The sequence below is a fragment of the Gorilla gorilla genome, chromosome 1, assembly GCF_029281585.2.
Source record: "Gorilla gorilla gorilla isolate KB3781 chromosome 1, NHGRI_mGorGor1-v2.1_pri, whole genome shotgun sequence".
Classification (NCBI taxonomy): Eukaryota; Metazoa; Chordata; class Mammalia; order Primates; family Hominidae; genus Gorilla; species Gorilla gorilla.
In genome coordinates, this window is record NC_073224.2 from 20273096 (window position 1) to 20299206 (window position 26111).

Consider the following 26111-nt stretch of genomic DNA (forward strand, 5'->3'; position numbering starts at 1 on the left):
TGCTCACTTTGGGCAATTCTTTTTCCAGCCTTAGGTAGTTTCCTCACATGCCTGCATGATCAGTACTCAACTGAAGACTTGAGGAGGTTGCTTCTATAAATCTCTGAAGCTCTCTGTTTATACAGCTTTCTCCTCATTGTTACTCTGCTCTGCAAATTTTAGCTGTCTCGATCCCCCAAAACTCCCAACTCCTTTTCTACTCAGGCTGACTCCCAGGCTCCACCTAAGTTTCCTGTCTCTGTACTGTCACTTGGAAGCTTTCCAGGCAATAAGATGGGGCAGTCAGAGGGTATATGTTGTTCTCCTCCCTTTCCCCAGGGATCACTGCTCCATGCTGCCTGTAGTCCAGTGTCTGTAACCATTGTTTTCTGTATTTATTTTTTCTTTTTAGTTGTTTAAGGAGGGAGGATAAATCCAGTCCACGTTACTCTGCCCTTACTGAAAGCAGACATCTATCCATATATCATATTTTTATGAACAAAATTTTTCTTAGTTATAGTAAACATATAATTTTTGTATACTTTTTTCACTTAACTGTGTTAATAGCATTTTCATGTTCTCCGTACTGTGAATAGTTTTGAGTAGTTTTGAGTTAGAAGTATATGAATGCGTACAATATTTAGCCCTATGTTGATAATTAGGTTATTTTAGTTTTTCACTGTTAAAGCATCTGATGTTCTAAAAGTTCCCAATATCTTGATCATAGTGCTCCTGATATGGAAGATATATTGACTGAATCAGAAATTAAATTGGATGGTGTCAGACAAAAGATATTCCAGGTAGCCCAAGAGCTATCAGGGGAAGATATGCATCAGTTCCATCGAGCCATTACTACAGGTAAGTCTAGGTTTGTTTCAGGGTAATATATACTTTAAATGGTGTGCTACATGATTAACATGTGAGTTGCATGAATTTTAAGTGACACCTGATGAAATAATAATACTGGCTTTTAAAGAACTGCAACTTTGTAGTAATATAGAAGTAATCCAAAGGCAAGTTGGCTTTATGTTTTTTTTTAACAGTGTAGTGATGGTCATTGATTGATTTTAATAAAGTATTTGAGAACACAGATTTAATAGGATGAACTTTATTCTTGAGTATGTAGGATGTGTTCAGACAGGGCACATCTCAGTGGTGGCTCACGCCTGTAATCCCAGCACTTTGGAAGGCCGAGGCGGGTGGATCACCAGGTCGGGAGTTCGAGACCAGCCTGGCCGAGATGGTGAAACCCCGACTCAACTAAAAAATACAAAACTTAGCCAGGTGCGGTGGCGGGCGCCTGTAATCCCAGCTACTCCGGAGGCTGAGGCAGGAGAATCACTTGAACCCGGGAGGTGGAGGTTGCAGTGAGCTGAGATCGCACCACTGCACTCCAGCCTGGGCGTCAGCACAAGACTCCGTCTCAAAAAAAAAAAAAAAAAAATTTTGAGGGTATACTGGATCTTGGTGGTTATCATTATTTTCAAATAAATTGAATAAATGTATAAAGTGCTTGGTTCTTTCCTCTTCTTTTTCTAATGTGGGTTCATTGATAGGACAGATACTAGATAATTCAGATACAGGTTCAGTATCCCTTATCCACAATGCTTGGGAACAGAAGTGTTTCAGATTTTGAGTGTTGAAATATTCACAGTTTACTGCTTGAGCATCTCTAATCCAGAAACCTGAAATGCTCCAATGAGCATTTCTTTTAAGCATGACCTTTGAGCATGGTGTCAGCACTCAAAACGTTTTGGATTTTGGATCATTTCGGATTTAGGATTTTTGGATTAGGAATGCTCAATATCAGTACCCTAAGATTTGCAGGAAGACTTGGAAATGAGTTTATTTGGTATCTGCTTAATACGAATGCCCAGTTTTAGCCTAAACGTTTGTAATTTCAGCACTTGTTTTTTCAGAAATGTTGATATGTCTTCTAATATGGGTAAGAGAAAGTACCAGCATACGTTAGTTAAAACTGAGGGTGCATTGTTGGAAACTGAAGTGTAAAACAGTTCTGTGAGGAGTCATTATAACATATTACCAAATGAAATACAGTCTGCCATCATAATTTATTAATATCGGGTTTATTTGATTTTTTAATAATAGCACACACAATAAAGATGACTTCATGAATTTAGTTTGTTGTAAAGTGGCACAATCTGTAAAGTGTGACAGATTTGGCTGGAGTGGGAGAGAGGATCAGAAGTACTGGTGGGAAGAAGGGTGAAGTAAAAGGTAAATCAAGCTTGGCAGAAAACATGAGAATATCTTTATAATAGTAGCTGTGACCATACTACAGATAGATTCATAGCAGGAAAATATTTCAGACAGAGTAGTCCTGCTATACATAAGTTAGGTATGCGTGTGTAATCTTGAGGGCTACTGGGTGGTAGTGTTGGTGGTGGTGGGGGACCAAGTTAGGTCTCTTAGTTTCTGGAAAGTGCTTGAACTGAAGCAGCAGTACAGTCTAAATGTCTGTATTAAACAGAAATCCAATTCTACAGCTTTTCCTAAGTATCCTATTAACCTGAATGACTAAAGGCAAGAGTTTGAATAACTTCCATAATCTTTATCATTTTTTCTATCACATCATCATGTAGTATGCCTATCTTGCAAAAATTCATGACAGTTAATAAATGTAATAAAAGCTGATCACAGTAGTTCTCACTTCGGACTTCAGTCTGCTTAAAACTTGTATTTTAATAAAAATTCACATATTTTCCCCACAATGTTGGTGCCTCATGTGTGAAAAAGTTTTTCATGTTTAGACTTCTCAATTCCTTATTAGTGCATGATTAGGCTCTACTAATTGTGACAACATCAAGTTCCCCAAATATCTGTGGGACATATGGGACATTTCAGATTTGCTGTATTTGGCCCAGTAGTTCTATTTTGTATGTCCTCATGCATCAGTGAAGTATAAAGATAAAGAGTTTAAATAAGGGCCAAGACCATATAGATAATGATACCAAAAGCAACCTAGAAAGCTGTACATTGTCTTACAGAACAGAGAAATGGAGAGAAAAAGGTGAAAGGGAAATATTCAGTAGAGTATTTCCTAATGCAGGAAGGAAGTGCTGTACTCTTGGAAAGATAGGACATTAAGAAAATGGGAATGATAGATCTTCAGATTTTCCTACTTCACTGTATCATTAAGGATTATTATAAGCACAGTGGTCTCTTTTAGGCCTTCGTTTATGATTTGTAAGTTTCCTTTGAAGATAACTTACTCATGGATTAAAATAATGAAGGATTTTCTGTATCTTTTCTGTAAAAAGTCTTTAAAATGAGGTTCTTTGAATTGAAGCAATAAAGATGTTTTTTCTTAAAGTTAAGGAATAAAGCAGTCAAGTAAAGAGGTGTCTAGGACCGAAAATTTTGCTGACAGATATTTTATTTGATAAAATAAGGTTATTTATAATTGGATTAGCATTAACAATATGATGCTTATGAATAGCTTGCTGCTTGTAATTGTTAAATGCTTGTTTTGGTATTACTCCAAATAGTTGTTCTTTTGACTTGAAGATAAAACAATTCTGGCAATGAACTAAAGGAGTTCTGTGCTTTTCCTCATTAAGAATAGTGCTAATGGCACGCAGAGCATTTCCCTAAGGGATACTTGTGTGAGCTCAAACATTGAGTATCCTAATAATTGAACAACAACAAAACGTCAGGTCTGTTTTCTACACATTTCTTATCAGAGTAGATTACAGATTGTCCCAAGGGATGGTTAAACAAATGAACAAATAATTAGCTGCTTGAAATAAGTCACTTAAAAAAAAATTTGTGTCCTGTCATTTTTTTTCCCCCTCTTGTTGAAAAATTAACAGTTTGGGGGAAATGTCCTCCATTTCAAAGAAAAAATACGTGTTTTTTTCTTAAGTTTAGTTTATATCACTGATAATGATAAGAATTGTCATTTTTTGAGACATTTCGGTACACAAAACTAAGTTTATATCGTAATTAATGTTTTAATTCTTTTATCCAAGAATGTGAATGATGGGTAAAGTGGATGTTTTGGGCCAGTTAAGATATGTTTTTAGCCATTATTCTTTATATTCACAATCTCATAGGTTTTTGCAATACCTCTAAATCATAGATATTTTTACCACTTCACAGGCGGGGAGATTGAGGCTCACAAGTTATGCTCAGGGTCATAAGCTAGCACGTGGTACCATTGGTTTCTTCCCACATGGATTTCATTTACCTCTTAACTTTACAACCTAACTCCTAGGAAAGGCTTTATTTTGCTTACCCCAAATACTGAGGTTTTCCTCATAAACCCAGCACACACTGTGGCCCTTTTTTCATAGCACTTCTCAACTTCTAATGTGTAATCTCTTTATATATTATATTTCTTCATTATCTCTCTTTCCCTTACTAGAATGTAGACTCTATAAACCTCTACAAAGATTTCATTCCTGTTTTTCACTTTATATATCCCAGACACCTAATAAGTCTCCATAAATACAAATGTTGAAAAGAATGAAGAACAAAACTAATTTTAAAAGGCTTTTTTTTGTTGTTCAGCCATATGCTTTATCTGGTGATTTGCTTTCACGAGTTTATATTTTACTGTTTTTTGTTTCTTCCGAAAGAAAGCAAGTTTCCAGGAGCTATTTCTTAGACATACTAGCAGGAATAGGATCAATATTAATGGTTAGGGAAGTTCCAAAGCTACTATAGCAGTACAGAGAAATTCGATGTAGGTTCAGCATATTGGCAAAATTGTGAGTGCCCACTGGAAAAATGAACTATGATGTGAATCTCTGTAAGCTTTTGGAGTAACAGTAGGAAGAGTGTAGTGGATGGAATAATGTAGCTAAAAATTGAATTTATCTGTTAATGAGTGAGATTAAGAGAGAAGTATCAGAGATGTTGGTTAGTTAAGGTAAAGCTAAGTGCAGAAACAGATGAATAAACTGTGACGTTGCAGTGACTTAACAAAGTAGAAATCGTTATGTTTCTTTCGAAGACCAGGCTTTGTAGTGGTAGTTTGAGTGTGCTCTGCCCACTTAGTTATTCACAGATCCATGTTCTCTGGGGCTCTGCTGTTACCAGTACGTGATTTCCAAGATGAGCCAGGGCATCAACATAGAGCTGACAGATTGTGGAAAAGGGAGGAGTGGGGGATGGTACCTGAGGATTTTATGCACCAGCCCTGGAAGTGGCATGGAACACTTCTGCCCACATTTTGTTGGCTAGTCACATGGCCACACCAGCTTTAAGGAAGAATGGGAAATACGGTCTCTGTGCGTGCCAAGGAAAGCAAAATATGTTTGATGAATAGTTAATTTTTCTCTGCCTGATATGGTAATTTGATGTTCTTTTGGTGTAATAGAAAATTCAGGTATATGTCTGTTGATTGATTTAACATTTTTTTCTGAATAGATTTTTCTTTTGTTTGAAAGCATTCATTTGTCTCTTTGAAAGTGATTTTATAACTGGTGAGAAGACTTTTAGTTCTACTACCTAATTTTGTAAATGAGGTGAGTGATAGTATTGGAATTGGAATCCGACTTGTTTCATCTACTCTGATAGACTTTCTGCTAGACTATTATCCATCTCTGATAGCTAGTGTCTAGTGCTTTAAACTGTTTTATCTAAAGCCAAAGGCTTTTTCTTTTTTTTTTCTTTTTTTTTTTCTTTTTTTGAGATGGAGTCTCACTCTGTCACCCAGGCTGCAGTGCAGTGGCATGATCTTGGCTCACTGCAAGCTCCGCCTCCCGGGTTCACGCCATTCTCCTGCCTCAGCCTCCTGAGTAGCTGGGACTACAGACTCCCACCACCACACCCGGCTAATTTTTTGTATTTTTAGTAGAGACGGGGTTTCAGCATGTTAGCCAGGATGGTCTTGATCTTCTGACCTCGTGATCCGCCCGCCTTGGCCTCCCAAAATGCTGGGATTAGAGGTGTGAGCCACCGGTGCCCGGCCACCAAAGGCTTTTTCTTGAAGATCTCTTTTCTTGAAGATTCTATATCTTGTTAAAGACTTTCATCATCCTTAATTTTACCTATATATGTAATTACATAAATTATGCAATTTATTTATTTATTTTTTTGAGACAGAGTCTCGCTCTGTTGCCCAGGCTAGAGTGCAGTGGTGCGATTAATCTCAGCTCACCGCAACCTCTGCCTCCCGGGTTCAAGCAGTTCTCTGCTTCAGCCTCCCAAGTAGCTGGGATTACAGGTGCCCACCACCATGCCCTGCTAATTTTTGTATTTTTAGTAGAGATGGGGTTTCACCGTCTTGGCCAGGCTGATCTTGAACTGCTGACCTTGTGATCCAACCACCTTGACCTCCCAAAGTGCTGGGATTACAGGCGTGAGCCACCGCACTGGTCCAAATTACATAATTTATGTAATGTAATTATGTAAAATAGAAACAGTTTAGGGTTGCATGTAAATGTCAGACGACTCATTAGGCATTTTTTGGTGACTTGTTTCAATCACAATTTAGTAAGTGTATATTTCATACTGTGAACTTGTGATGACTACTATGACCATGAGAAGATCTGTCTATAGACATTTTCTGGGTTACGAAAACTTGGTTTTGTAAATACTCTTTGTAGATAAATGTCTGATACACACTACTTGGACTGTCCAAATGTATGATGGTCTTTTAGTCTGATTTCTCTTTTCATCTCTGAGCATTCCCATTCCTTTTCTGAAATCTTGTTTCAGAAGGTTATTCTTTTGACCTGAGGTCTGTCTGCCAGTTGATAAAGGTAGGGCTAAATAGGCAACATGGAGAAGAAGAGACAATGTCTTACTCAGTTTTGGACATATTGCATCAAGTCAGAGAGATCCTTATTCCTTGACATACTCTTAATCTTAATTTATCATGGCTTAGTAGGATAAAAATAGCGTTCTGTTAACATAGTTTGCTGGTACTTCTTTTTTGTTTTTTTTTTGTTTTTTTGAGACAGAGTCTCTTTCTGTCACCCAGGCTGGAGTGCAGTGGCATGATCTGGGCTCACTGCAACCTCCATCTCCGAGGTTCAAGTGATTCTTGTGCCTCAGCCTCCCGAGTAGCTGGGATTACAGGCAAACGCCACCATGCCCAGCTAATTTTTGTATTTTTAGTAGAGGTGGGGTTTCACCATGTTGACCAGGCTGGTCTCAAACTCCTGACCTCAACTGATCCACCCACATTGGCCTCCCAAAGTGCTGGGATTACAGTCATGAGCCACCGTGCCCAGCCAATTTGCTGTTACTTCTTAGCAAACCAAAAAGTATTTGAGAATTGTAGTACATATTGACTTAGGATAACATTTTAGAAGAATAACAGCCCCTTTCAATTGTAAGCTAATAAAAGGGAAAAGAAATCCAAGGAACAAAAAACCATTGCTTTCTTTTTTTTTTTTTTTTTGAGACAGTCTCACTTTGTCGCCCAGGCTGGAGTGCAGTGGCACGATCTTGGCTCACTACAAGCTCCGCCTCCCAGGTTCATGCCATTCTCCTGCCTCAGCTTCCCGAGTAGCTGGGACTACAGGCGTCCGCTACCATGCCCGGCTAATTTTTTGTATTTTTAGTAGAGACAGGGTTTCACCATGTTAGCCAGGATGGTCTTGATCTCCGTGATCCGCCCGCCTTGGCCTCCCAAAGTGCTGGGATTACAGGCATGAGCCACCACGCCTGGCCACCATTGCTTGCTTTAAAGACATTATAAAATATTGTCTAACAAAAATTAATGGCAGTAATTCTTATTTTATTCTTCTCATAGTTTAGTAAACAGATACAAAGGGCCCTTATACCAGACACTGATACATTATTCTGTATAAACCCTACTATGTAAACAGATGCCTACACTTTACAGATGAGAAAATTGGAGCACAGTAAAATGAGTAAACTTAACTCAGTTCACACTGCTCGCAAGAGACTTAGCTTTAGAACCTAGGACATCCTCCCTTCAAGTCTCTGCTTTCTGTTTTGCCATTATCATATTTTATTCAGTGGGAAGCTAGAGGCAGAGAGGTGAGGCAGCTGTAGTGGTCCTTCTTGGTGTGAAATGAATAGGGCCTCAAGTTTGGTGTTAGCAGTGGGAATAGAGAGGAATGGGCATGTTTTTAGAAGACAGTTTAATTTTAAAAAGCATAAAGGGAATAGTCTAGGGATGCCTTTAGGTTTCTGGTTTGGCCAACTGGATGAATAGGAATGTTATTTGTTAAGAGGAGAAAACAGGAAGGTGGAATGGGTTTTGGAAAAATTAATTGGAAATCTTAGGACGTACAGGTTGCTGCCTAGGAGGCAATTTGATACGTAGGTCTAGAGAACTCAGGATGCATCTGCAGTTACAGCCTTGGAGTCATGAGCTTATAAATTGTAGTTAATTTTAAAGACGTGGATAAGATTGTCTAAGGAGAGTATAGAGTGAGAATAAAACCAAAGGCTGGGAACCTTAACTAAAGGAAATACAATATAATATTTAAGGGAATAATATCCCTGAATAATCAAGACCTGAGGATGGGATCCAGAGCTTAAGCCTTGTATGACAGGACAGCTCCCTCTTCCCAGATGGGCAGTTACAGATGGGTAGTTACAGATGGGTATAGAGGTAGGGAATTGAGAAAATTCTTGCACAGTCACTTCCATTTTCGTGTCATGTGCTGAGAAAAGGGGATGTGGTGGGGAAATGGTATGGAATTGATGGGAGACTGGAGATTTAAGAATGACTCTGATGGCTCACGCCTGTAATCCCAGCACTTTGGGAGGCTGAGGTGGGCGGATCACAAGGTCAGGAGTTCGAGACCAGCCTGACCAAAGTGATGAAAGCCCGTGTCTACTGAAAATACAAAAATTAGCTGGACATGGTGGCGTGCACCTGAGGCAGGAGAATTGCTTGAACCCAGGAGGCGGAGGTTGCAATGAGCCGAGATTGCACCACTGCACTCCAGCCTGGGAGACAGAGCGAGACTCCGTCCCCGCCCCCAGCCCAAAAATAAAAATAAAAGAATGACTGTGAGTGTAATGGGGATGGGAACTTAACCAGGAATATTTAATAGTTACTGTTAATCATTTTTGAAAGTTTACCTGAGCAATAAATATAATCCTTTCTGTATAGCAATAGGAATGAATGAGGCAGAAAGTTAGATTAATTCATGGTTTGGGTGTCGTGCTCATTATTTGGTAGTAGGATGACAGTGGGAGAAGTAGGAAAAGATAAGCAGCCTGATGCATTATTGTGGCCATGTTTGTTGTTAAAATAGAAATACATCCTTCTTTGTTTGTTGGTAAGTAGTATATTGTCAACTGTGATGAGTAGTAAAATTAATAATACAAATTTCAGCACATGTGGTTTATCTCAGAAGCCAAAGGTGCACTGATTCCAAGATACTATATTAGTTTACTAGGCCTGTCATAATAAAATACCACAGACTGGGTGGCTTAAACAGAAATTTATTGTCTTGCAGTTCTGGAGGCCTCAAGCATGAGATCGAGGTGTTGGCAAATTTGATGTCCCCTGAGGCCTCTTTCCATGACATGCAGATGGCTATCTTTTCCCTGGGTCTTCACATGGCCTTGTGCACACGTGCACACACATCTCTGTTGTCTCTGTGTGTCCTAATATTTCCTTATGTCACCAGTCATATTCGATAAAAGTACACCTCAATGGACTAATTTTAACTTAATCCCCTCTTTAAAGACCTTGTCTGCAAATACACTCACATTCTCAGGTACTAGAGGTTAGGGCTTCAACATATGATCAACATATTTGGGGCAGCCCAGTTTAGTCCATAACAGATACTTTTTGGTTTGTGCACTGCAGCTAGAGGATGAGCTACAAATGTTACTTTGGAGTGGAGGGACTGAGGAGTTGCTTTTAAGTCCAGGGGTGGGTGGGGATTTTGTGTTGTGCAGCTGAGCTGTGGACTTCTTTTGTAAACCCCCAAAAAGAGGTGCCTTAAGGGGAGAAGCAAATAGTATCTGATGACTCTACTGGGAACCAGGGATATAAACAGATATTTCATGCAGAACATATTCTCTCAGGCTGCATTTATAATCTCAGGTAGGTTCAGGAAGCATTGCTTTATTTGAGGCATGGCCCCCTGGTGGAGAGAGAAGTGGCTGTCTCTGCACATAAGGGAAAGAGTCTGGGGTAAGGGAGCCTTATTGATAACCATCACAGGACAGCAGGCATCCCAGCAAGTGAGAACACAGATTTTCTTTCTTTTCTTCTTCCTTCCTTCCTTTTCCTCTTCTACTCCTTTCGTCCCCTATTGGTTGGGGGAGAGAGTATGATGAGAGAGGAACAGAGACTAAAGGAATGGTTGGGGGAATTGGAAGCTGAGAATGGGGGCAAGCCTGTGTGAATCCCCTACATTGGCAGGAACCCAGTTGCCTGATAACTGTCATTTTAATGGAGGAGGTCATAGGAAGAGTTTGATGATACTTTGCATATCAAATCATGGCTCAGACAAGGGAAGTCAAAAGCCCTTTCCAACAGCATCTAAAAAATTAAGAAATGATTTGAGAATTATTGGAATGATTTGAGGAATGATTTGTTATATTTTATATCACTTGGTAAGCAGTTCTATAATAAATATAGTTTAGTGTATTAAGAAAATAAAAATATATTTTAAATTTGGGATTTATATTTATTTATATAGTACTTTATATTCCTGTTAAAATAACTTGAATATGACTCCAAGGGACAAGGTAGTTGAAAGTGCAGATGAGTTATTTCAGTGGCTATTATAAGGATTAAGCCAGATAGGAAGAGAATGTGGTCCTTTGGTATTAGGAAAGTCAGTTTTAGAAGATCCCCAGATTGGTCTTAACTTTTCTAGTCTGTGAGGTCTCCTTGTAAGAGGTAAGGCTTGCTCAGTGAGGTGAAGTAGAAAGAGATCGACTTTGCCATCAGACCTGGGCTTTTATGTTTTAATATTCCATATCTCTGTAACCTTGGAACAAAGTGTACAACCTGTTTGAATTTCAGCTTTCTTTCCTTTAGCATGAGAACATTAATAGCTACCTCCTGGATTTTTTGGAAATTAAATACATTTATGGAAAGCATTTCTTATTTTGTTTGGCATATAACCATTAACAAATGTTCATTCCTGACCTTTCTTGAATTTAGCAAAATTAATCTATAATATTGTACTAAATTTTAACATTTATTTTCATTTTGGATAAAAACTCAGTGGTACCAATTTGCTCAATACTCGTTCTTCAGTGCTGATGTAAAAACCCTGCCTAGGGCTGGAAGTAGTAGCTCATACCTGTAATCCCAGCACTTTGGGAGGATCACTTGAGACCAGCCTGTGCAATTTAGCAAAACCCTGTCTCTGCAAAAAAGTTAAAAAAAAAAAAAAAAAAAAAGGTAAATAAATAAAAAACCATTAGCTAGGCATAGTTGCTTGCTCCTGTAGTCCTAGTTACTGGGGAGGCTAAGGCATGAGGATCGCTTGAGCCAAGGAGTTTGAGGCTGCAGTGAGCCACGATTGTGCCACTGCACTCCAGCCTGTGTGACAGAGCAAGATCATGTCTCTTTTTAAAAAAAGAAAGACCCATTCCGGGCGCGGTGGCTTACGCCTGTAATCCCAGCACTTTGGGAGGCCAAGGTGGGCGAATCACCTGAGGTCGGGAGTTCGAGACCAGCCTAGACAACATGATGAAACCCCGTCTACAAAAATTAGCTGGGTGCAGCAGCAGGCACTTACAATCCCAGCTACTCGGGAGGCTGAGGCAGGAGAGAGAATCACTTGAACCCAGGTAGCAGAGGTTGCAGTGAGCCAAGATCGTGCCACTGTACTCCATCCTGGGCAACAGAGCCAGATTGTCTCAGAAAAAAAATGAAAACAAACAAAAAAACCCTACTCAGACAAAATCCAAATTAGTAGAATTCTATTTAGAGTTTACTGTTGGTAGTATAAGCACACATACTTTACAAAGCTGAGGCATATAGATATATTTATTTTCAGTGTGCACTTCATGTATTTCAAAGTAGATTTTTAGAGTGGCCTGTGAATCCAATATAAATCTGATTTAATTTTAACATTTCAGTGATTGATTTGGTGACACTAACTTGTTTTAAAAATTCATGTGGTACTCAGAGAAATAGTTACAAGTGCAATTTTTAAAAATTGAGACATTACATACCACATAATTAACCCTTTTAAATTGAATAATTCATTTGTTTTTACTGTTTTCACAAGGTTATGTACTTATCACTGTCTAATACCAGAACATTTCATCACGCTCAAAAGAAACCTCCTACCTATTAGCAGTCATTCCCCATTCCCCCTTCTCCTAATACCACCCAGGGTTAGCCCCTGGTCACCACTAATCTACTTTTGTCTCCATGGTAATTTGTCTATTCTGGATATCTCATATAAATTGAATGAAACCATATATGGCCTCTTGCGTCTGGTTTCTTTGAGCATGTTTTCAGAGTTCAGCTATGTCATAGCATGTATCTGTATTTCATTCCTTTTTAATAACTGAATTATAGTCTGTTTTATGGATATACTGTATTTTGTTAATCTGTCATCAGTTGGTGGACTTTTGGGTTGTTTATACTTTTTGGCCTTTGTGAATAATAACTGCTGTTAATATTTGCCTACAAGTCTTTGTGTGAATATATGCTTTCAGCTCTTTTGGGTGTATATACCTAGGAGCGGAATTGCCGAATCATATGTTAAACAATTTCTGAAAAAGCATTAAAAACCAAGAAACAAAGTTGAGTCATGTGAGGTTCAAATTTATAATGAAACCTCTGTCATATCTGTTTGCTTTTATATATAGTTTTTGATGGAGATTTGGACTGGATGTATATTGCTTAAATATTAAAGGAATATGTAAAAATAATCAGAAGCCTTTAACTGGGTTTCCCTGTTATATGTTCTAATGGGGGAACAAGGAAAAAAATAACAATTTACATAAAAGCAACCTACAGACTTCTCTCTTACTGGCAGCTGATTCTGTAAATAATTCTAATTGGATTTCATCCAAGGCAAAGACAGAAGGGGAAGGCATTGTTTGATGGAATATGGCAGTACGTTGAAAATTTTCACCTTGGGGATTATTCACTGAAAATAGCGGATGTCCTTTTTATCAGGTTGAAACATAACTTGTTTAAACATCCTCTTACCTACATGTGACCAAAAATGCTTTTCAGTGTTTTGGGCCAGATGTCCTTGAACTTTCTCCACGTTATAGCATGAAACCTAATTTCTTTCTTTTTTTTCTTTGAGATGGAGTTTTGCTCTTGTTGCCCAGGGTGGAGTGCAATGGCGAGATCTCGGCTCACCACAACCTCTGCCTCCCAGGTTCAAGCAATTCTCTTGCCTCAGCCTCCCGAGTAGCTGGGATTAGAGGCATGTGCCACCACGCCCGGCTAATTTTGTATTTTTAGTAGAGACGAGGTTTCTCTATGTTGGTCAGGCTGGTCTCAAACTCCCAACCTCAGGTGATCCACCCACTTCGGCCTCCCAAAGTGCTGGGATTACAGGCGTGAGCCACCATGCCTGGCCCATGAAACCTAATTTCTATGGAGCAAAAATGACCACCTCATCTCTGAAGTAACTTTTGTTAACACATTTCAAGGACAACTTATATAATGACTAGATATACTTGAAAATTAAATATCTGACACTCACCCATATTTAATACAGATTGACACCAAAGATAAAATTTTGAGGACTCTTATTCCATATTCTCTCTTTTCCCTATTAAAAAATAAATCAGGACCTCAAATTCTGCCCTTCATCAGTTTGAACGCTAATCTTGTTAGAAAGTATTTTAACTTAAGTACAACTAGATAGTTATGAATAATCGAATACCAAATTTTAAAATATTTTTGTTTGTTGAGGCACTTAGTTTCATAGACCTTGGTGAGGAGAAACAGATTATTAGAAGGAATTTACGGGAAACAGTTGAGTCTCTTGTACATATGGGTTGCTATCTTTGGGAGAGGGCCAAGGAGCAAAGTCGTCTGGGTATTGTCCCCACCCTCAGAGTTCTAGGGTGCAAAATAGGTGATCAGACAGGTGTTTGTAATCTAAAACTGACTGAAACATTTAATTGAAGTACAAGTTTTATATAGTGAGAATGAAGAGACGAGTGCCGCCTTGATTGGGGTGCATTAAAACATTTAAACTATTGTTGTAGGTAGAGAAAGATGTGAGAGAAGGCTTCATAGTCACAGAATGGCATGGAATCATGAAAGTATATAGTGTGTTTGGAAGACTACAGAATAAGGTTAAGCAAAACATGGAGAAAAGCTGAACCAGGAATTTAGTGTGGAAAAATGTTGAGAAAAATGGGTATGTTTTATATGGAGATGACTGTCAAGAAGCAGGTAAGATGGGAAGGGTGTGAGCTTTTGAATTCTAGAAACTTTCACTATTCACTGTGTGACTTGGCTGAATTTCTTAACTTCTCTATGCCTCAATTTGTTCATTAAGGATAGTAATACAGTCACATAAGGTTATAGTGAGCATTAAAAAGATGGATGTAAAGTTCCAGATCCATACTCTTAACATGTAGTAGACATTCAAGACTTAGTAAACTATTATTTTATTTTTAAAAAGTTTGTTGAGGGCTTCTGGGTGATACCCCTAAATAATTGAAAGCACGACTTGAACAGGTATGAACAGTCATGTTTACAGCAGCATTACTTAGAAAAGCCAAAAGGTGGAAGTGACTCAATTGTCTATAGATGAGTGAATAAACAAAGTGTGGTATATGCATACAATAGAATATTATTCAGCCTTAAACAGGAAATTCTGACATATGTTAAAACGTGGATGAAGCTTGAAGACATTATGCAAAGTGAAATAAGCCAATCACAAAAGGGCAAATACTGTATTTGTTACTTAAATGAGGTACCCAGAGTAGTCAAAATCATAGAGACAAGAAAGTAGAATGGTGGTTGGCAGGAGCTGAGGGGAGGAGGGATGGGGAGTTAGATTAAGAAATGCTAGGTCCAGAGTTTCATTTTGGAAAGATTAATACAAGAATTCTGTAGATGAATGGTAATAATGGTTGTACAACATTATGAATGTATTTAATATGCTAAACTGTACACTTAAAATGGCTAAGCTGGTAAATGTTATGTTTGTTTCACCACAATTAAACGGAGAAAAAATAAAAATGAAACTGCTAATTTTTTAAAAAATCAAACGAATTCTAACCACTTCAGCTCTTTAAGCAAGATGCCATAATTCATTTTGTTGGGAGTAAATATTGCTTACTGTATTGCAGTATTTGGCTTACGGAGATGATTGGAGTAAAAGCACATCTTAAGAGTTTGCTCCTGCTCAAGGAAAGACTGAAATTCCTGTTTTCCTAGGTCTTCTGTGATAATTAAGGATTTTGTCCAGGGTAGATGTCCATTTGTAGAATAGAGTCCTTAAGGAGTTTTTGGACATGCACGAGTAGAAATGGAGCTAAGTTGAGGGGAGGAACCAAAGAGCCTTGGATAATGAAAGATGAATAATTTTAAATTTCATAGTTGCACAATGGAAGAGGGGAAAGAAAAGCAATAGACAATCAAAAAGCAAAGTACTATTTTTAAAACTACTCCTACTTCTGAATGAATGTTATTGAACAAAGATGACAATTACAGAGACAATTATATGGTAAAATATCATGCATTTGTCCATGGAAAAAAAAAGTTTGTTCACCTTCATTAGTCGTAAAAAGTTGTTTTGTCCGTGAGTCAATTCAAAACATGGAAAATGGTTTTAGTGAATTTATTTTTAAAAATAATTTGTAATTAGTAAAATCAACTAGGTTCAACTAAATTCCAGGTCTGGGCCTCAGTTGTAAAAGTACTAGATGCCATGATCTTTATGGTACTTTTAAAATTTGGACTATTTTGAACTATTCTTGCACTGAAATATGAAAAAAAAAAGTACTTGAATGAAACTAAACTATATGGCAGCCAAATAGAAATGCTATTTGTTTCTGCAACAAGGCACTGCTGAATGATACAGAATATTAGTAGTATGTTGTTGCTAAAGTGTTTGTGGTCTTATCAACAGCTACATATGAAATAATACTAAATTTAACAAATAGGATCAACAGTGTTACATTGGGCGAGATGGAGAGAATAACAGTCCCCTTTCCATGTAATGCTGCTTATCCTGTTTGTTGAATTTAATATTATTCAAGGCTCAGGAAAATATGTATGTATTGCCTTCAGCTGACATAGTTCTACTTTTTATACTGTCTCCCTCCCTACCTATTGCCATGTATAAGACAGGCACCTTGCCAGTTGTGTTTGATTCTGACCATTTAAAGCAGTGCTATTTTTTGCTCAACATGCGTACAGATATATGTTTATGTACCCATCTTGGAAATGCAAGCCTTTGTGAGTTATGACTTAACTATAGCGTGAATTGAGGCTGATAATGTAAGTGGGGGTGAAATTAAGCATGGTCTTATAAGCCACGTTAATGGTTTTGCCCTGTATTCTGAGCGCCATGGGAAGCTATTTGGGCTTTAAACTGGGGAATGATGTGGTCGTTACATATTAAAAAGGCAGACAGTCTGCAGTGTGAGAATGGATGTGAAGAGGTCAAGAATAGATGGGGGGAGACCAGGACATGCTTAGAATTGGCAAAACTTGAGAGAACCAGGTTTGGAAGGAAGATAGTGAGTTCATTGTTGGAAGTGTTGATTTTGAGGTATCTTTGGTAAGGATGTCAGATATTCATTTGGATGTGAGTGCCTGTTGGCCGGAGATGTGAAGTTTAAGGGCAGCAAGGTTACTTGAAACCAAGTATAGATGAACTGGAGGGAACCTAGGACTGCTAGAGGCAGAGACTTAAGAAGACATGACTAGAGAGGTGGAAAAGTGGGAAACCAGGAGATGATGCTGTCAAAGGAATCAAAGGAAAACTTGTTTAAAGAGGGGAAGTGGCACAAAATGCTGAATGCTGCCGAGATGAAGATGGAAAGAATGTCCATTAGTCTTATTTATTATGGTAATCTTAGCAAAAACTATTTTGTTTTAAAGATGTACCCAAGCTAGATTGAAGTAGGTTGAGAAGTGTGAGATGAAGTTATTGAGGAAATGATGTAGCCAGCTACTTCAAGAAACTTAGCTCTGAGGAGGAGGAGACAGATGGAGCAATAGTTGAGAGGAAATATAGGGTTCATGGATAGGACAGATCTGAGTGTGTTTCAGTATTTCTGTAAGATTCAGTATAGAACATAAAGTGGGAACACCTAGTACGTTAAGGGGAGAATTCATGTGAAGCTCCCAGCTGGTACTGAATCTTGATCCTGAACCTAATACAGTGACTAGCCACAGAAAATGGAACACCTTCTCTAGGTAGTAGGGCTGAAGGAGAAGTAATACCATTATTTATTTTCCTAATTCCTTATTGTATTCATCAGGGTCCAAACAGGAAACAGAAATTAGATGGTAATATGAACAGGGAAAGTTAAATACAACATACAGACTTATTAACCATATAGGGGATTATAAGAGTAAAAGAGAACTCTAAAGAGTACTGGAATCTCAGATAGAGTGAGCAGCCACTACCCCTAGGGCGGAGGCAGAGCACCCAAGGAACTAAATTTGGCAGAACCCAACCCTCACCCTTCACAGGATGAGGTCCAGACCATGCTGGAGAGGGTGGGCATGTCCCATCGGCTGGCAGAGACGTTTGCTGAGCTGTTGTGCTGATGGACTCTCTGGGAAGCTGTCCATGGGGAAGTGCCATGGAAAGGAATTCCCTGCCCAAGGAGGTGGCTTACTAGGAAGCCATTCTCTGGAGTACAAAAGAAGCTGTCCCCAGGCAGGTGCTACATGCTGTTGGCCACCTTGAAGTGCTGGCTGCCCCACACTCAGGGCTGTGAAGAGGGGCACAGCAGAACCAGGCAGAGAGCTCTTTGCTTTACAGTTCTTTAAGCACCTAGCACCCTGTACTGACAAAGCTTAATATATTGCCAGCTGGCATAGGAGACATGCTTTAAGCATCCACCTCCTTTTTCTGAAATAATGGAACTAAGAGACAAAAATTGACAAGTGATACAGCTATTACTGGTCTTTTAACTTTAAAAAATTTTTTTTGCTGTAGTGACAAACATCCTTATATGTAAATCTTTGTGCATATCTTCTTGTTTAGCTCATAAGAGGCTAACCACATTAGAGCATGGAGATGTGATTATGCATCTTTACGTTTTGCTGTTTGCTTTTGTGTGCATGAAGTATCTTTAGAAGGAAATGAGAAATAGAGATTTTCTTTAGGGGGGGAACTGGGCGGTGTCACCTATTCATAAAACTAAAAATTCATAAAATTAAACATTTAATTAAGAATATTTTTAATTATAAATATAAACGACATCATCTGTTTTGTTAAACTTAACCTCGTTAATGTTTAATTTCTCAGAACATTATGGTTTGTTAAATTGTCCCTTCTGACCTATATTTGGGCATCATTTGCAGCTCAGAATGAGTCAGGATATTTTCATTTAGTTAAGTTTCCTCTTAGTGCTATCAAAACCAGGGTCACCCATTTTCCCTTGTATCCTGGACCTTTGCCTGGCATTTGATGTGATGATACTACAGCTGTTAGCCTCCCCAACACTGTTGCTGCCATACCAGAAGTGTAGTGGCAGGTGGGGGAGACTTGTAAGTAGCAGGACTCTGTCATAAAAAATGTTAGAGAACTTAAATATCCTCTTAAGTTCTGAGTTTTCTTTGCATAATCAGAAATGTATTCTCTTGCTATTTTTACAACAAACCCTTAAAAAGTTTCTTAAACTAACAATAATTAAGAAATGCTTTTTCCCTGTATCACCTTTTAGATTAAGACATAAAATAATATTGAAAATTGTGGCTATAGAATATAGTTTTTTGTTGTTGTTGTTTTTGTTGTTGTTGTTGTTTTTGAGATGGAATCTTGCTCTGTTGCCCAGGCTGGAGTGCAGTGGCACAATCTCGGCTCATTGCAAGCCCCGCCTCCTGGGTTCACGCCATTCTCCTGCCTCAGCCTCCAAAGTAGCTGGGACTACAGGCACCCGCCACCATGCCCAGCTAATTTTTTGTATTTTTAGTAGAGACGGGGTTTCACCATGTTAGCCAAGATGGTCTCGATCTCCTGACCTCGTGACCTGCCGGCCTTGGCCTCCCAAAGTGCTGGGATTACAGGTGTGAGCCACCGGCGCCCGGCCAGAAAGTAGTTGTTTTAAAACACTTGGAAAAGTATAGTACTGTAGACATGTAACAGAATTGCACTTGTGCCCTTTACATTTATATAAACATTTTTAAAAGTATTTAAGTTACATTTTGATCTTTACCAAAATTTACTCTTCAATTCAAGGGTTGTTTCTATCTTGTACAAAATTGTATTGCGTAGCTCTTTTTTTTTTTTTTTAAACTTAAACTACCAAAGCAGAAAGGAGTTATCTAGTCTTAGATCCATTTTGAACTATGAAAAGATAAACGGTGTTTTGACACTTTTAACCTACATTAGTTAAAAGTGATTTTGCCTATTAAAACTTTAAGAAAGATCCAAATTATTATTATTTTTTTTTTTGCGACGAGTCTCGCTCTGCCGCCTAGGCTGCAGTGCAGTGGCATGATCTTGGCTCACTGCAAGCTCTGCTTCCCGGGTTCACGCCATTCTCCTGCCTCAGCCTCCTGAGTAGATGGGACTACAGGCGCCCGCCACCACGCCCGGCTAAGTATTTTTATTTTTAGTAGAAACGTGGTTTCACCATGTTAGCCAGGATGGTCTGGATCTCCTGACCTCGCGATCCACCTGCCTTGGCCTCCCAAAGTGCTGGGATTACAGGCATGAGCCATCGTGAACGGCCCAAATGATTCTTAATTTTATGTCTCATTTGTTTGAATCATTGCTTCGTTACCCAGCAAAATAAAACAAATTAATTTATATAATTTTTATTAAAGCCTATCAAAATTATGGAATAGGCTTTTCTTTTCTCCCCTCCCCCCCCCCTTTTTTTTTTTTGAGACGAAGTCTCGCTCTTGTCCCCCAGGCTGGAGTGCAATGGTGTGATCTCGGCTCACTGCAACCTTCGGCTCCTGGGTTCAAGCAATTCTTCTGCCTCAGCCTCCCGAGTAGCTGGGATTACAGGCTCCTGCCACCACACCCGGCTAATATTTTTTGTATTTTTGGTAGAGATGGGGTTTCGCCATGTTGGCCAGGATGGTCTCGAACTCCTGACCTCAGGTGATCCGCCCACCTCAGCCTCCCAAACTGCTGGGATTTCAGGCGTGAGCCACCGTGCCCGGCCAGAATAAGCTTTTCTTAAATCCTTATTACTTAAACTCTTAAAAAATTTTTTTTCTGGCTGGGCACAGTGGCCCGGAGATTATAGGCGCCCGCCACCACGTCCAGCTAATTTTTGTATTTTTAGTAGAGTTGGGGTTTTGCTGTGTTGGCCAGGCTGGTCTCCATCTCCTGACCTGAAGTGATCCACCCACCTTGGCCTTTTAAAGTGCTGGGATTACAGGCGTGAGCCACCGTGCCTGGTCCCCAGGCCATTCTTTCTATTCTAAGTGTCTAGTCTAGTACTGGCATTGTAGTAGGCATCCATTAAGCTTTTTTTTGAGCTAGATGATGATCAATATGAAGTTGTTTTATTATGACATTCTTACTAATTAAGTGCTTATTCTTAGTAATTTTCTTTGTCACGTTTTCAGGACTACAGGAATATGTGGAAGCTGTCTCTTTTCAACACTTCATCAAAACACGATCATTAATTAGTATGGATGAAATTAATAAACAATTGATATTTACGACTGAAGACAATGGGAAAGAAAATAAAACTGTGAGAATTTAAAATTTATTTCACATTTATTATATAATTTATGTAACAGTATGACGATTCTAGTAGATTTACTGGCTTATGCTAAGATTGAGATGGGAATGTTCTTTCTAAAGTATGGTTTTGTAGAGTCTCAACTAGGAAATGGTCTTTTTAAATATTTCAGTTAGTGTATAGAACAAGAACAACTCTGGGCATATTGGGAAAGTAATGCTCTTTACCTAAAGCATTATGGAGTGCTTACTGTAAGTCCTCTTTTGGTTTTACTCTCTATTTTTCACTTGCCCTTTGTAAGCACTGTCTTATTTAATCCTTTTATTAACCATATGTGGTAAGCATTATTACTCTCATTTTACAGAGAAAGAAACAGACTTTTAGAGAGGTTAAGTAACTTGCCAGAAGCCACACAACTAAAAAGTGTGGCAGAGCTAAGATTTGAAGTTAGGTATTTTGAATCCAAGCCTGTGCCCTTGTCCGCTCTGCCAGCGCTTCTCACAGTGTGCTACAGGGACCCCTTGCATCAGGTACCTACCTCAAAGGGTTGTTTTAAAGGATTTGACTTAAAGGTTATTAATTAGGCAATATACAGCAGCACCTGACACGTAATATACATTATATACAGCACCTGACACAGAAGTGCTCAGTAGTTTGCCATTATAAAGTAGTTTTTATATAGTGAGAGCTGTTAATCATTTACTCAATTCATAATGCTTATATCTGAAATTTATGTAGCTTTTCTGAATTAAGAAAAACTTTGCAGTTTGACTTTTAAACAAATACTATTTTTTTCCTTCTGGGTTTCAAGATATAACAGGCAGTAAGGTAAGCTGTATTGACTATTTGATACTTTCTGAGATACCAGTACACTTAAAATTAAATATTTTTAAATATTATTTAAATAATTGTTTAAATATTTATTAAATTATTAATAATTTAATTTAATAAATATTAAATATTTAATTATTTTAAAAATTTTCTTTATTTTTCTTTTTAAAATTATTTTTAAAAACACCATATATTAAGGATAGGTAGGCAGGAGATGGAAGACCCTGTAGAAATAATATTTTCTTGAATATCAACTAAAATATTAATACAAATGAGACTAATTTGGCATGACAGGTATAACTTACTTTAAGGAAGCCGTGTATTAACTTTAAGTTATATGAAGTGTATTAAGGAGGAAATTTATTTTGAGAAGTAAAATTTCTTCGTATTTTTTATTCAGATAGTGTAGACTGAATTACACAAAGAAGTAAAGTAGGTCTATTTGACCCTGCTTCTCACATGATATTAGGGAAGTTACCACACTTTCCTTTAAAGTTCTCTGTGTATCAAAATGAAAATATTGGGGAAAAGGCCAGAAAATTGAGAGTCAAAGTACTGTTTTCAGGATTTAGGTACCAGATTATTTTAAGATTATGGGGCTATAATATTCATATACATGTTTCAAATTGTATAAGACTATGTTCATAAATAAGTTTTAGTGCTAAAGATGCTTGGTGCTGAAACTTCTGGGAATTTGATTGGGAAAGGTATTTTGCTCTGACTTGCCTGTTGAGAATATTGTCAAAGCTATTTAATTTTTATTTTAAAAAGTTTTGTGAAAAATTTCAAACAAGCAGAAAAATAGAATGGAAACAATAGTGCCACTAACTAGCTATCATATTCCCATAGCTCAACGTCATATTACCTGTGATGTTTCTCGGACCTCATTTCTTATGCTAAATGATGAGGACGTTGCACCAGATGGTCTCTGCAGAGTCCAAACAATGTTAGGATTCAAGTATTAGATACATAGCAAAGAGTGATCTTAATAAAGCTGTCTCCCTCGTCTCAGCTTATATTTATGTAACTTCCTTTAAACTTTACTCAAAAGAATTATCTCATTAGTTCCTCAAATGCACAATTCTTACCTGTATGCCTTTGTAGTTCCCACTACCTAAAATGTCCTTTGATGTAACTGCAACTTCACCTACCCTTTTATACATACCGTCTTTTAATAACAATTTAGGCATCGTCTCTACCAGAAAGAATTCAGTAGAGGGAAATTGATGTGGAGAGAGATTTCATGATGATATCATGATAGCAGCTAGCATTTGTTGAATATTTACTTTGTGTTGGGCATTATGCCAAGAACTTGGTAAATGTTCTCATTTAACCCTTAAAATAAACCTCTGAGGTAGGTACTGTTATCCCATTTTACAGATGAGGAAACTGAGGTTTAGAGAGATGAAATAACTTGCCCAAGGGCATACACCTTATGAAGCAAGGTCCTGGAAGAGGTGGGAGGAGATGGGTCAAGGTCATTTGGAAGAGTTAACCTCAAACAAGAGGAGGGACAACTCATCATCTGAGACTGGAGGATAGAAGGTAAAGATGGGTGTGGATATAAATTTTTTTTTTTTTTTTTTTTGGTAGGGATAAAGGCAGTTGGAGAAATTGTGCTAGGTAAGCTGGCAATTGACCAGGTCACTGAAATTGGGCAAGGTTGTCTACTGAAAGTGAAGAGGTTTGGGATTTGAGTAGAGCCCTGAGGAGAGTGGTGAAAGGTTTGAAATTGTGTTTGAAGAGGCTGGAAAGAGAACCATCTAATGATAAGTAAAAGGATTGGAGAGTAATTTGTGTAGCGGTACAGACTCTGCAGTTGTGATTACCATTTTTTTTTTTAACTCAGTGAGTGGTACTCAGCCACCTGAATAAAGGACTAATGAGTATATTTTAGTATTGATTGAGGATTCTGTTTTTGCTGGGTAGGTGCAGTAGAAAATATAGCAGTCTAAGGGAATTGAGGATGCAGTGAGAGAATAATAAATCGTGACAGTGAGTGCTGAGTAGGGAAAGACAAGAAGCCAGAAAAAGACTGAGCTTCTTAGGAAAACATTAATGGATCACAAACTTGGAGGGCTGTATGGTTTTTCATTTAAGAAAGTAATTGTCGCGCAATAAAGTTATTAAGCCTTGTTTAAGAATATTTTTATTTTGTATGTCAAGTGGAGTTGGAAATAGTTGGTTTCATAATGATATATTTCAAAAGCATCTTGAAGTCATCTGGTTCAATTCACTACCCAGGGCACACATTCCTCCTCTAACATCCCAAGTGGTTATTAAGCAAAACAGATTTATTTTATTTAGAAAAAATTAGTATGACTGATTTGCTATTGATTTTGTACTTCTATAATAAATGTGATACTTGCTATATTCACTCTTTTTCACAGTGTTCTTTCTTGTGTGTGTGTGTGTGTTTTTTTGTTTTGTTTTGTTTTTTTACCAGCCCTCCTCTGATGCACAGGATAAGCAGTTTGGTACTTGGAGACTGAGAGTCACACCTGTCGATTACCTTCTGGGAGTGGCTGACTTAACTGGAGAATTGATGCGGATGTGTATTAACAGTGTGGGGAATGGGGACATTGATACCCCCTTTGAAGTGAGCCAGTTTTTACGTCAGGTTTATGATGGGTTTTCATTCATTGGCAACACTGGACCTTACGAGGTTTCTAAGAAGCTGTATACCTTGAAACAAAGTTTGGCCAAAGTGGAGAATGCTTGTTATGCCTTGAAAGTCAGAGGGTCAGAAATTCCAAAACATATGTTGGCAGATGTGTTTTCAGTTAAAACAGAAATGATAGATCAAGAAGAGGGCATTTCTTAGAATCTAACATTACTCAGTTACCAATTCTTTTGAGAACTCCTAAGAGACCAATTTGTAAGACTTATTTAGTATTTCATTTAACTTTATTGTGGCTTTTACGTAGAAACATATTCAGTTGTACTTGTTTTAAATTGTATACAAGCTGTACATAAAATTAGCCAAATGAATCATTTCTTATATCTTACTCATGAAAGTTTGCATACAGATGTTTGCATATATGCCTTTTTGAATTTTTGCTGGTTAACCTTTATCATTTATCTTTGTAATGTGAACATGCTTCAGAGTGTACCTTTTGCCATAACCTATTTTAATTTACTTTTTCTGAAGTTTGGAGTGATAATTTTTAGTGGAAGCAATTTGTAATTTAAGTTGGTGGTTTTATTATATATAGAAAAGATTTTTTAGTTAAACTTCTGGACTTGAGCGTCCTGTTTAAATTTCTTGTTAATATTGTGCCAAGCCTCAAAAATAGGCTTATTCCATGGAACAAGAATTAAAAATGAATAAGCTATCAATATATAATTTAAGTACAAGTTTAGGCTGGGCGTGGTGGCTCACGCCTGTAATCCCGGCACTTTGGGAGGCCGAGGTAGGCAGATCACGAGGTCAAGAGATCAAGACCAGCCTGACCAACGTGGTGAAACCTCGTCTCTACTAAAAATACAAAAATTAGCTGGATGTGGTGGTATGTGCCTGTAATCCCAGCTACTTGGGAGGCTGAGGCAGGAGAATCGCTTGAACCTGGGAGGCAGAGGTTGCAGTGAGCTGAGATTGCACCACTGCACTCCAGCCTGTGTAACAGAGCAAGACTCCATCTCAAAAAAAAAAAAAAAGAAAGAAAGAAAAAAGAAAGTACAAGTTTATAAAGTATTATAGTGAAAAATTCACATTCTGGCTGATTTTAGGCCATTTAAAATTTATATAAAACAACCTTCCATAAAAATTTGAGAGGTGCCCAGATGTTACTTTCTCCATTTATTTTTTATTTTTTTTTTTAATCACAGAAGGTCTGATAGAGAATTGGAGCTAAATTATAATATTTTTGTTGGTAAAGTTGAGTTATGTACTTGTACATACAATGGAAATGCTTTTAGTAGTGATTATTTAGCAATTTTTGTTTTTGTTATATTAGGCATGTTTGGAGGCTTTCCTATTCTAGCATTTAAATTTAAATTTTATTAAAATTAAATAATTTAAATCTAGCATTTAAATTTAAATAATTTAAGTCTAGCATTTACATTTAAATAATTATAGTGAAGTTTTGAAATGCTAAGTTAATCCAGACCTTTAGTTGTCCCGTGGTGTTAATAAAGTTGCCAAAGAAAATGTATTATGAACAATTCAGCAATAAGACGATTGTCAACACAGTTGAGAATAACAACGGTAATCGTTAGTAATATTTAGAATTGGAATTTGCCTACTGAAATAGTTATAGATGATTACTTGTGATGTGAAACTGAATTGAGCATGACAACCAGACATTTCCAGTTGGTTTTGTAAGTTTTGAGAATCTAGATACTGGGTTTTATTTTTTGAAAGATTAGCTCTGTTTGTAAGGGCTGATTCCTTGAAAATGTAATTTTCCAGAAAAACACCTAAAGAAAATAAAACATGGACATGCCTAGTAAATTCTGTTTTTTTGTTTGTTCGTGTTAGTGATGGTGGGTTTTTTGGTTTTCCAACTCACCTGTAGTCAACTCACTACAGGTGAGCTGGTGCCATTGCTACT

The 26111-nt window shown here is 37.8% G+C and overlaps 1 protein-coding gene across 2 annotated transcripts in view; it reads left to right on the top strand.

Annotated features, from left to right (window-relative positions):
• The window catches only part of TSNAX (translin associated factor X), a 39188-nt gene extending 13177 nt beyond the window's left edge, over positions 1 to 26011 (top strand). Inside the window, exons 4-6 of one of the 2 annotated variants that reach the window (XM_004028592.5) lie at positions 707 to 837; positions 20609 to 20736; positions 24005 to 26011. In XM_004028592.5, coding sequence (XP_004028641.1) covers positions 707 to 837; positions 20609 to 20736; positions 24005 to 24382 — 637 coding nt within the window. In that variant the 3' untranslated portion in view covers positions 24383 to 26011. The other variant, XM_063707807.1, reaches the window with a different exon arrangement.
• Positions 26012 to 26111: the final 100 nt, after the last annotated feature.